General features: G+C 44.4%; 1 protein-coding gene across 1 annotated transcript; it reads right to left on the bottom strand.

The window, feature by feature from the left end:
* Nucleotides 1-9,713: 9,713 nt before the first annotated feature.
* On the bottom strand, nucleotides 9,714-13,005 carry HTR1B (5-hydroxytryptamine receptor 1B; the record flags this gene model as incomplete). The annotated part of the gene is made up of 2 exons (XM_026089847.1): nucleotides 9,714-10,832; nucleotides 11,817-13,005. A coding segment is annotated over one exon (1,128 nt), but the record flags the coding sequence as incomplete, so codon positions are not given.

The following is a 13,005-nucleotide window of genomic DNA, read 5'->3' as shown; positions in this document are numbered from 1 at the left end:
CCTGAAAAGTATGGCATGATAATAATATTTATTTCCCTGAAGTAAGACGACTGGTATGGTTGTCTTCCTTAACAAATGGGAACTAAGGCACAGAATTATGCAGGGTGTCTTAGCAGGTCAAAACCCACTCTACCTCTTCTGCTCCCAGATCTACTTGATAGTCCCTCTTTGGCAGCACACTCCTATGGCACCTCAGGGCATCTGAAGCACAGGGCACTAGAGCACGAGAAAGGTGGGCTGGTGGGTGATGTGGACTCAATCAGGGGAAGAGCACTGGGAAATACAGCTTTGGTAACTGGTGGGGTGAGCAAAGACTCAGGTCTCTTTGTGAAGGTGAAGAGTGATAAAACATGGGAGGTAGAACAAAAATGATTTTCCCTGGCATGGGAGGTCTCAGCAGATATATTGAGAATTCCCCTTGCATTGAATTTCAGCATTTCAAGGAAAACTAAAATTGAGGAAACATCTTCTTTATCTGCAATAAGCGTGAGAAAAAGAGTTGTTATATTGCTCACAGAAGTCAGGCAACAAAAACATATTTATCTATTTATTGTTTCTCCTGATACAAATATCGTGAAATAAGTGTCCAGACACTCAAACACACAGTTGGTGCTAAACATAAGCTGTCTCCCAGACAGGTGCCCTGCCTGTGGCAGATGCTAACAAAATTAAAGAAAAAGCATTTTTCTCTTCCTTCTTTATTCCCACAGTGCTCACCGAGTCCTCTCCCAGATCACCATGTCTCTTGCCTCAGGCCTTAGAGGTCTCACAGAAAACAGGCTTCTGGTCACACCTAATCCCTGACAGCAAAGAAGAGCCACTTCATGTCCCTCTGCTGATCTGAGCTGTGGTAGTATGGCAGAAGAAGGAAGGGCAATCCCCTCAGTCCCACCCCGCCAGCATTTCACAGGGTCCAACCAACCCTTCAGACTTTGCACATGGGCGGGTAAGAAGTTGGTGCAGACTCCAGAAAGGCAGTGCCACGTACCCCAAAGGAACTAACCTCCTGCCAGCTCTGGGGCCAGGCACGCACTCCCCCCAGGCCCAGTGCCTCCAGCATGCTGGCTTGTGGTTTGGCACTGCTCTGCAGGCAGTGAAACCCAGACACTGGGGGGCTAGTTGAGATCCAAGCTCTGCAGGCAGCTTCTGGGAATGCAACTGTGTGGAGCTGCTTGGCTCTGTGGGCATAATCCCAAACTCAGTCAGAGCTGCCGGGGGCAATGCGAATTTACCTGAAGTGAGCTGGCTTGCTGGGCAGCTGTGTCAATCCCTAGGTGATATAAGGTATAGCCCAACTGATTGACACGCATGGTTGGATTTACTCCTGAAAGAAAGTCCACAACTTTCTGGCCAGGTCTAGGAGGCAGAAAGCTGACTGATTTACAGCTGTAATATGATTGTCTACTGGCAGCCAGGGGTCTAAAATCTTTCCTAAACCGTAAATCTTGGTCATTAACGGAGCACACATTCCCTCAATCAAAGAGAATCATATTGCCTCCACTGTCTCCTGCAGCCTTTTATTCACTACAGGAAAGTAAAATTGCAGTCATCCCAGATATTAAAGGAAATCAATACTTGCCAACATGCACTGTGCAACTATTGTGAAAAACTGTACTTCTTTAGTAATTTAGTGAATCAGAGAATGTGAAATCTTGAGCTAAATGAGTCATTTAGCGCTAAAAGTTTTCCTTGGAACTTAGAAGTGCTCATGTTGATAAATGCAGGCCCCTGTGATAAAGAGCTACTGCCACATTCAGGCAATCTTTTAAAAACTATATAGTTTCCTTGCCAGTGTTGATGCACCTTTTTGATATTCCTTTCTCATAATTCTCGGTTTCCTTTTTTTTTTTTTTTTTTTAGGAATGCAAGATGTTTGGAAAGAGAAGGACATGGAGCTTGAATTTGAAAAAAGTGAATTTGAAAACTGCAACTGAACCTGAAACTTCTTTTCCAAGAACTGAAGAGAATATTTAGGATTATTTTTTTTAAGCATTAAGAAGCTCCACTTTTTTTTCTTCAAAAACTAATTTGCAACTATATAAACCCCAGTGTTGCTCCTCTGTTTGACAGCCACTGCTTCATTAAAGGCAATGGGAAAAATCTTCTCACCCTTCTTATTATCTCTCTTTAAATGATTGGTCCAAATTTTTATCCTCTAAGCAGGAGTGTTCTCTCTAGCCAATTCTAGGATTTAATCCACATACATTACTCAGGAAAAAGTCCCATATGTAAAGGATGTTGAAAGCATTTCAAGAATCTCATTCTATTAAATCAACTAGTAACCATGCAGCTTCAGAAAAAGCATGGAGGAATCCCTTTAGGATATTACCCCAAGCCTGATTAAAGGAACTCAATTATATCTGCTGAGAAAACTCTCAGAATATTTTGTATACTTTAATTGAAGTGTGACTGAAACCTGTCATTCAGACAGAAATCAATTCACTGTTCTTATAGTAAACTGTAAAATTCCCAGTGCTACTGACTCTTATTTAATTGAAATAAATTCTGCACTCTGAAAACTTGTTGGACAAGAGTATCCTACAGGGTGTTGACATCCAGCTGTTTTCTTTGTGAACTGAGTTATAGCAGTGCCAATTTATGAAATAGTGAGGAGGTCTGTGATTTAATTAAAGAGAGAAGAGATAAAATCCTTCCTTCATAAATGAAAGCTAATGCCCTCTAATTGTGTATAGATGAGAAAGAATATAGAGAGGTGTGTATGAGACTGCTTTCCCTGTAATACTCTGGAGTCACCAGTTCTGGGAAATTGCAGAATGATTATTTTTTCAAATATTCAGTTCTTTTGTATAGCCTCATCCATAAACCTCGTAACCGTCGAGACCCATTTAATAACCCAAAGCACTAGGAGCCAGGCCTTAGATTTTTTCAAAGCAGTCCACCAGCCCCAGAAACTTCATTCTTTGGATGCCTGCTCTGAAAGATGCAAGGTGATGTCTCCTTTGAATGCAGTCTTCACTGTGCTATTCAGTATCCATTTTTAGCTGCGACTTGACTCCTGATGGAGGAGTCATGGCTGGGAAACTGTGGGAGAATAGTTGAGGGTTTGAATTCCTCCCTGCACAATGCAAAAGGAGGGCAGGCTGGGCTGGAGGGTCAGCATTCCCTAGTGGAACGACAGAGTCAGGAAAAGGTCAGAAATTCTCCCGAAGGATTTTCAGGCACAGTGGAATCCAACTGAGCAGAACAATATTTAGAAATGTGTTGTTTCCTGTAATAATGGTTGTATTTTGAATGCGCCTGCTGAAATGAAAATGTGTACGGGGAATACCTTTGCATTCCCTTGCCTTACTGTTGTGTTGTCCTTGCATGGTACTAGGAGGAAGCCCCAAGCACTGGCTCAGATACCTGGGTAGCCAGACTGCAGTTTTGCTTGTGTCCAGAAGAGGCTTCAGACACACCCTGTTGGTACTCTTTTTCCCTGAATGCTTTCTAGTTCTTCTATATCCTTTCTAAGGCAGGTTTGACCTTCTTGTAGTGTGTAGGATACAGGATATACAAATTTACAGGGTGGAATAATTCTGTCTTCTGCTTTGTTCTCTATATAGAACCTTTTGCTTGGTCTTTTGACTGCTGTTGTTTCCACAGAACTGACCCCAGTGTCTCTGAAACAGGTATTTATGTGACTTTCATTGTGTATTCATAGGTAGGATTATTTTTTTCTATGGTTACACTATTTTGCTCTTCTCAGCATTGCTCCTCTTTGCTCATTGATTTTCCAGACTCTCTAGTGAAAAATGTTGAATAGTGTTTCTCACACACACCTGTGGGACTTGACTGTTGTCCAAGAGGAGGGCAGTGTCTCTCCCCAAGATTTCTGCGAGTCCCCAAGTCACAGACTTTAGAGATCACCTCTTAGCTGTATTTGAAAATAACAAGGAAGTGATTGGTCTCTTGGTTTAGTTGTAAGTAAATATACTGCTCATAAGTATCCTTACATATGTGATATATTGCCCAGGCACAAATACTGTCCAGTGCCTTACAGTTAATCTCATAAGGAACTTTTATGATAGGTCCTGCTAGAATTATAGCCAAAGCACAAGCATATAAATGAAAGAGATGGATTAACTTATGATGACTCTTTCAGTTGTCTTTTCCGCTACTGTGGAATTCATCAAAGTGCAGAAAGCTTGCAGAAAGGCAGTTCAGATCTATCTGTCTGATATGTAAGATCTAAACTTGTGATATGTCAGATCTAGCACTGACCTGACACACAAAGACTGTCATTTTTGAAAGTCCCAAAGCAGAGGATAGCTCTGAAATACTAATTTCTGAACTGCTGAAGACTATTCAGAGGCTTTCTAAGTAATCACACTCTGTCTATGGCATCTATACATTCATTCGGCAGGAAGATTTCACATCATATTTTTTTCCTGCTCTTCCTATATTTTAGTAAGTAGTTTCTGACTTTCTGTTTAGTTCAACCTATACTGCTTTTATCAGCAACTCTTATGTCTTCTGAGATCTGGAATAGTGGTTGTCAGCTATTTCCCATCTCATTTTTCTCTTATAGAGTCCTATTCCATATTAGCAGAATCTGCCACTTTGGGATACATTGTATCCTTTCAGGACACATATTTCTTATATGAACAGAGTATTTTAATATCCATGTGTAGTCTTTAATGATCTGTACTATCAGATTGAGATCCGTACAGGGCTCTGTATTGCGTTGTCTAATAAGGTTTTAAGGCGATGTCTATGCCACTAAGTAAATGGGCCAGGAATCATTCTCCCATCCTCCAGGCAAACGGTGCAGTACAGCTCATAGCCACACAACACAAATCCCCCTCATGAAGCAGTGTGGCTGCATCCATACACTGCTTGGGAACCATCCCAGGCTATCGCCCTAGCCAAACCCATGCATGGTTCATGATGGCACTGGTAGCGACAGGGCAGGCTGGGGCCGAGCCAGGACTCCTTGTCCATCTCGCAGCCCTGTCTCAGGGCTCAGGTCTTTTCCCAGCAGCTGGCCCCGTGGCCCCACAGCTGTGCTGTGTGGGAGCTGCCTGAGCAGGGGCAGCCCAAGGCGGGGAGGGGGAGAGGCCGCAGGGCCCCAGGGTGTGCAGAGCCCAGGCAGGTAAGGGGAGAGTGGAGACACCAGTGCTGCGCTGGGTGGCAACAGGAACCTCTGTTTGCCCATCCTGGCCAGCCCAGCCCAAGCCACGATACCAAAGAACTGAGGTTTTCTTCCTCCTCTCTTACCTCCAAATCATTCCTGAAGCTCTCTCTCTGATGAATCTTTTGGATCTTTATGAACTCAACCAAATAAAGACATTTGATGGGTAGGTCAGAAAGACCCATCCTGGTCTAGCAGATTAGTACTGCTGGCTTTCCTTTCTACTTAAACTCTTGGCTGCTTTGCATGAAGCCTGCAGAGCTTTACAGTCCTTTCATGACACATCTGTGTCCTTCAGTTTTACAGCAGATTATTCCAGGAACTGAGTGCAGGGAAGGACAGCTTCTTCCTGCAAATAGGAAGCAGGAACCCTGCTTGCTTTTACTCTAATTCCCTTGAATGTACTGATCCTAATATCTCTTTTGAAAACAACTTTTCCTATCATTTCAAGGACTGGATTATAGAAGGCTGGGTCCAAATTAGGTTTGTGTTCTAAACACAGTGTGCAGATAGAAAACAGCACAAGTAATTGAAAATTGGAATCTACAGTGGAAATGGTGGATGAGCTTGGAAACTGTGCAACTTAATATAAAACCTGGTACGAGTGTGTTAATAAATGTTAATTTGATCATACCTGGGAATATCAAGATTTTTATAAATTACATCATGCAATTGATGTTAGGATAGTGGAACCCCTGAGGCATCTAGATGGAAGGAAATGTCTAATGTAATTTCCGCTTCTCTGAATTCTGGAAATGTATTTATTATTTTTGCTCTATTCTATCCTGAAATCTAATGTAATCTCCTTAATGCCTAAATTTGCCTAATCTTTTTTTTTTTTTTTTCCTGTTATGCCTCAGTTTTTGCCTCAGTTCTGTATAGGGAAAGGACTGTAGGAAAGAACAGGGGTTACTTTACATAATGATCCCCTGTTCTTGTCTTTCCTATTGTTCTAAGACCATTCAGCCTAAAAGACAGAACATATGATTCCTCAGAGAAAGCCCTGCAGCCATGAACTCTGTCTATTTTGTAGCCTTCAAAGCATTATTTGTATGAAGACAATAAAAAATCTTGTTCCGTTATAAGGATGACTGCAAGGAGTTTGATCTCTAAGAAGAACAGCAAAGAATTTTTTTCTCCAGCTCCTGAAAATGACTCAGTAAGAGATTTTGATCTCTATATTGTAAATTTGATATCCTGTGGATCTCCTCTTCACCTCACCTATTGAGTCGCTTGTTATATTACATCTTTCAAGCTTAATACGTGATTGATTAAAAACTTCACTTTCTGCTTGTTTTTTTATATGATCTTTCTTAGTTTAAATGTTTCATGCTTCTTGGCATTATCAGCCAGACTCACTCTGGTAAGATACTTTAGCTGAACTGTGTACTTTGTTTTAGGTACTAATTGTTGAAATATATAAAACCACTCTTTTCTGTCAAAGTAACATGAACTGCATGCCTTTCTGTCCTGATGTAGCAAGGTTTTTAGGCATGTCTCAAGCATGTGTGGTCCCCCTAAAGACAACAGTTTCTTAACAAGTTACTGCTTATTTTATCAAATAAATGCATGACTGTACTTTTCCTAAACCTCTCTGGGTATGGTTCGTCTCTGAAATTGTTTGTTCACTTGTCTGCTGAAGTCCTGAGACCTGACAGTAATAACCCTGGGTTTTTGCCTAACCTCCAGGTCAAGGCTTTGTGATTTCCCTCTGCTTCCTAGCCCTCTTTCATTGCTGTGGGCTGTCTCTTTGCTGGAAAATGCTGTTCTTCAGTCTCTGCTATATTTTCAATATGAATGGGATTTCACCATTTGAATACAGAATTGCCCTCAGCCGTGCTGCTCGGCCATATTTGCTGCAGCAAATTAAAATGCTTGGTCTCCCACTTGATTTTTCACTTTTTTCCTTGAAGGAATTTTCTTTATGCTATGATCTGGATTTTCAGGTAAAAGTGCTTGCTTCTGACAATATCCAGTCCTTTCTGACCAACAGAGCATGGGAGCAGCAACTGCAGATGAGAAAGCCATGGCAGTGCTCTGCTGATGGGAGGTGGGATGGATGGCTTTTCAGGGCTGGGGCAGAGGAGTGTGGTAATCTGCAGCTCTCTTTGCTGCTGCTCCACAGCAAGTATTAATGTCGTCCCTACTCTACATGGACCTGCTGGAGGCTGAAGGCCAGTCCAGCTTGCTCAGATGCTATGGCAGTGAATGTGGCATAAATGCCCACAGGATTAGTTGAAATCGTTTTGTCCCACAGAGCCCCGGCAGTCATACTAGTCAAGGTCTTTTTGTTTTCTTACATGTGCAGTAGAGGAATTTCCCCCTCTTGATTTCTATACTCTGTGACTGTTTTATGAACAAGGAGAGAAAGAAATGCCTCTTAGAAACTTTTGAGAAATACAGGGTAAGTAGTACAGCTATGGGGCTGTGAATGGCCATTCCCTCAACTGCAGCCATTCGTGAACAGTCATGAATGCCTCCAGGTGCTTGCCTGTCCTTCAGCTGGCAACACCATCACATACGTGAAATGTGGGAAGTATAGAGTTTGCAAATATGTGATCATTTCAAACCTCAGTGCCCAGCAGATATTTTTCTCAATGACATCATCTGATACTGTTCAAGTCCAATGCAATAAATAAATAAAAGCAAGGAACGCTGCTTCTGTCATGAAAGACTGAAACAACATGAGCTTAAGCACCTTTGGAATGGTAGGAATTTACCTGTAGGATCAAGAAGAGGTTCCCATGACAAAGTAATGCAGAACCAGCCTCCTCTGACCCCTGCCATGGGAGTACAGACACAGGGAGTACTGAAAGGACAGCCTCTCCTAGGGAAAATTTCAGATGCTCCATCCTTCCAGAGGCAGAGCCTAGTGATCAGGTGCAGCAAGGAAGCAGAGAGACAGGAAGACAACATCCCCAGATCATGGGTGTTCCCTGGGAACTTCAGAATCAAAACTTTAGGGCAGCTCCCTGGCTCCTAATGTCTTTGAACCCCCAGGTTCAGCCCTGACAGACTCCACAAATCACAGAGTGAATAGCTCATACAGACCATCCTTCCTAGCTTAAAACAAGCAAGGCAAACCCTTCCATCTTGGAACATTTTTTACAGGTTTATTAGCCAGCAAAGTTTGCCCTACATTTCTTCTACGCTTTGATGTGTGTCCTCTCACTGATGTGTGTCCTCACTTTACCTATCTCCCTGTGGAAATGGTTTTCTGAAGTACATGAGGCTGCTCAGCTAAAAGCAAGTCCTTTAACTGATGTATAACTCAGCAGAATTCCAGTTAACCTTGTTCTTCTTCTCTGGCCCGAAGTTATTCAGCACCGTTTCCACACTGACTGTCTTCCCAGTAGTGAACATGGTTATCTGAAATGGTTGTGTGTGCAGCAAGTTCAGAACCTCAGCATAAACTTGGAAGGATAATTTCTGATAAATTAGTCTTGCCACTTCTTAGCAAAACTCTCACATCACAAAGAGGAGTTGGGAGTATTTACAGCCAGTGGCTGAAGATAAATGTATAGTCTAGCAGTCTGAGGACCAGGAATGTCCAGCTTCTGAACTTTGTGCTCTCTATCTCTGTCTTCTTCTGGAGACAAGTTATGTAACTTTGTAAAACTGACAGAAAAGTTAACTCTCTGCGGAAGTGCTGTAAGTCTTAAYCTTATGGTCTAATTTTCCATTTTGTGTACACCTAGGAAGTCTACTGATTTCACTGAGAATTTGGGGGAAACAAAATTCATCCTACTATTACAAGCTTGGAAAATGATAAATCAGAGTATAGCTTAAGAGCTGTTAGATGCCATCTTCCTTGCTTTCTTCAAGCCATGTATGTAAAAAATTAAATTTAGAAGGAATACAAGCACTTCAGTCAATGAATCTAGTGTTTTAGATTACTGTAATTACATTCATCTTTAATAATTTAAGAGGCTACTTTCTAGAATCATAGTATATTAGTTCTCCTTTTACAGAGGTACGCAATTTTGAGGCAAGTCCTCTGGATTTCTTAGAATTACTGAAAATGTTTATTCTCCATTACTTCAGTTTGTATCTTTCAGGCTTGTTTCCTTCACATAAACACATCTTCCTCTTTGCAGTTAATGGGAGTTTCAGAGGCACAAAGGCTCAGGTTCTCTTTTTAGTGTTCAATTAAATAAATAAATCCTTCTTACTTAAATGAGTCTCTGAAGAATAATGAATAGATAAATCATGTAACATTTTTCCAGTCTGTATAACAGTCCCCATCTAGAACACATACACAGAATTTTAAAAGAACATTAATTACAGTACCCACCAAGTGCTAAAATAAGTTTTGTTTGCTTTTAATGGAATAAGATAAATATTTGTAAAAACATCTAATAGTTTAATCTGGAATTGTATAGAAATGGTAAGAAACTGGTTAGGATAAAAGTAAAGCTGCCTATTAGAAATCCGACTGCTGATTAAAACTTGCAACTTCAGCCTTCGTCAATTGCTTTCTTGAGTGACTCATCAAATCAGCTTTACCTAAAGAGTCAATATTGAGAAACCAGGTCAACCAATAAGTACTCCTTTCAGTAACACAATTGCTACCAAAGACTCTTGAGAACACAGTAAAGCGTTTTATTTTTTATGCTCATTTTCATTTACACATAGGAGGAACAATCAATGCAGTTCTATCACAGCAGGCAGACCATATCCTGAAGCTCTAACTTTGCCTGCTGAATATATGTAGAGTTGTCTTAAGGTCTGATCAAAAAGAGAGAAAAATACTATGGGAGAAGGGGGAAAGGAGAGAGAAGAGTAATTTTGCTAACATCAGTTAATTCATAATTTATGGGTATTTATTTTGCAGGTGATATAGCTCTTAAAGAGCAAACTGCTTCACTTCTCTACCAAATAGACACTAAATAATGTAATTATTTAGAGGATTCTAAATTTTGCAGTGGTTCATGCGGTAAGGGTGTGCAACAGACACAAAATGGAAAACTTGGTTACAACATCAAACTGCTACTTTTAATCCCAGCTGGTTTATGGAAAAGGTCATTGGACTTCTTGTTTTCTGCTTTTGGGTTATGGAGTAGTAGTACAAAGTATTTACTTTATAAAGGCAACTATGAGGACAGACTATAGATATGCAGTGCAGTTGAACAGGTCTACAACTCTTGTTTCTACAGAATTTGCATTTGCTATTGTTTTGAAATACAAATAAAACTTTTGCACACTGCCACTTCTCACATGTGTTCAGCTGAAGGAGTCATTTACAGAGTTGACTGTGATGCTCCCATTTTTAATGCTCCAGTTTTTCTCCTCTGGGCCTCCTAAGCGAAGTGAGCATCTCTTTCCACTGAAAGAAATTACAGGTGCGCAGAAGTACAGCTATGCTACTAACACAGACAGAGACAACTGTGCTCTTGTGCACACCCCTACAACCGGCTGGAGAACAATTTAAGAAGTTAAGCCTGCAAAATAAATGGAGTTTACTTTCGAACTTTTTCTTCAATCCAGATGAATTATAAACCTTGATTCGAGGCTGCCCTCTTTTTTGCAACTGATCTGCGTGACTATTGGAACAGCATCTCTGCCAGAGTCATTACACTGAAATGCAGAGCTGAGAAGTTTGGTGGCAGTATGTATTGACGTTTTTGCAGCATCATGAGTCTGGCAACTGGGATTGGGGAAGTTTCAAGCAGTGGGTCTTTACAATAGCAACTTGATTCTGCAGACAAAAAGCAAAAGATTGGCAGAATTATTAGAGTATCACAATAACAGCAAGTATGCATTCTGCAGAAAGTGGCACCGAGTACAGCTGTTAGACAGCAGCCGCTTTTGTCAAAGGCGCGGAAAGGCACAGCTTTTCAGTGTGTGAAGAGAAACATAAAGGCATGGAGCTTTTCATGGTAGCTGAAAGGTAGTTTTCTTCTAAGGATCCCTGTGCTGCAGCCCCGGCTCAGGCCTGACTCCATACCCAGCAGGAGGAGTCAGAGCCGAAAGGAGGCCAGAAACTAGGCTGAAGTTTTCCACCAACTAATCTAGGGCCTGTCCTACCTTCCTCCCCTTCCAAAAGAAACTGGCCCTGGATTTCCACGGGGTTGTCTCCGGCTCTGTCTCGCGTCCCCGGCCGGGGGCGACCGGGGACAGCCGCCCACCCTGCTCCTGCCGGTGGCACCGGGGGTCCGGCCGGGCCGCGGCGGGGATGCTCCTGCCGGGCCGCTGCCCGGTGCCCGCCCCCCCGGGAGCGCCGCAGCGCCGGGATGGAAAGCCAGTGCCGTTTAGCACTAATTGAGCTCCACGCTGGCATTAGCATACGAGATGGCGGCAGATTGGTTTAGTAGATGGAATGAAGAGCAGATTGCCGTGAGTCACTCCCTGCGGGGGGGGGGCAGTGTGAAATGTCGGGAGCGTGCAGCATCGCCGCCGCTTGCGAAGGGGCTGAACACCAGGCGAGTGCCGTCCCGACCCCGGCTCGGCGCGGCCGCGCTCGCTCCCGGGTGCAGCGCAGGGCGCGGCGCCCTGCGCGCCGCTCCTGCCTCTCGCCCGCGGGGCTCCCCCACCTCACGGGACGGGCTGCAAAGCAGCCGCTCCTGGCCGCGATCGGGAGAAAAGGCGGTTTACGGGGCCGCCCCCCCCTCCGCCCCCGTCACCGACCCGCTGCTGCCGAGGCCCGAGCCTCGGCGCGGGGGCCCGCGGGGAGCGCACCTACCTGTGGCGCCGGACACGGGCGTGCATGGGGGCAGCCCCGGAGAACACATCGCATTCAAAATTCAGCTTGTGCATCGGAAACGTATGAGTTTGTGGAAAGCTTGTTTGAAGTCTTCGTTAGACATAGTATAGATGATGGGGTTGATGAGGGAGTTGAGATATCCAAGCCACGTGAAAAAGTCAAAGATGGCCATGTGGAACCAGCAAGCGTCCTTGCAAATAGGCAACACCAGGCTGATGATGAAAAAGGGCAGCCAACAGACGATGAAGGCTCCTAAAATAATCCCTAAAGTCTTTGTAGCTTTCCGCTCCCTAGCGGCCGTGAGCTTCTTTTTCTCCAGCAGGGCATCCGAGACCTTCACCTTCACCTGGTTCATGTACACCGGAGAGCCCGTTTCGCTGGATCCCTCGGGGGCCTTGGAGTTTATGGACGTGACGGAGGAGGACGACCCCGGGGAGTCCGTGATTAACTGAGCCCGAGTTAGTCTTTTACCTGCTTTCTTTGGCGTCTGCTTCAAAATCCTCGACCTGGCTTCCACGTAGATCCTCCCATAGAGGGCTATCAGCAGCAAGGTGGGGAAGTAGAAGGCTCCCACCGTGGAGTACACGGTGTAGAGGACGTGGTCCGTGTTCACCACACAGTGAGAGACCTCCTCGGCCTTCGCCTGCCGCCAAAACAAAGGGGGCATGGAGATGCAGATGGAGAAGACCCACACCAGGGCGATCATGACCGCTGCCCGCTTGGGAGTCCTTTTCGTGGAGTACTCGACGGCGTCAGTGATCGCCCAGTACCGGTCCAGGGCGATGACACAGAGGTGCAGGATGGACGCCGTGCAACAGGTGATGTCCGAGGACAGCCATATATCACAGACGATCTGGCCCAGCGTCCACTTCCCGGTCACAGTGTACATGGTGCTGATGGGCATGACGAGGATGGAGACGAGGAGGTCGGTGACGGCCAGCGAGGCGATGAGATAGTTGGCCGGCGTGTGGAGTTTCCTCGTCTGGTAGACCGTGGCGATGACAAAGGCGTTGGAGAGCACCGTGGCCAGGGTGACGAGCGCCAGGACGACGGCGAGCACGATCTTCCCGGAGAGCGGGGTGGCATCCTGGTAGATGCCTTCCTCGGCGCTGCAGTTTCGGCCGTGGTAAGAGTCATTGGCGGGGAGCAGCGGCAGCGGGGCGGCCGC

The sequence above is a fragment of the Apteryx rowi genome, unplaced genomic scaffold (genome assembly GCF_003343035.1).
Source record: "Apteryx rowi isolate R43461 unplaced genomic scaffold, aptRow1 scaffold_831, whole genome shotgun sequence".
Classification (NCBI taxonomy): domain Eukaryota; kingdom Metazoa; phylum Chordata; class Aves; order Apterygiformes; family Apterygidae; genus Apteryx; species Apteryx rowi.
The sequence above is the reverse complement of the archived record's forward strand: the minus strand, read 5'-3'. Positions and strand labels throughout refer to the sequence as shown.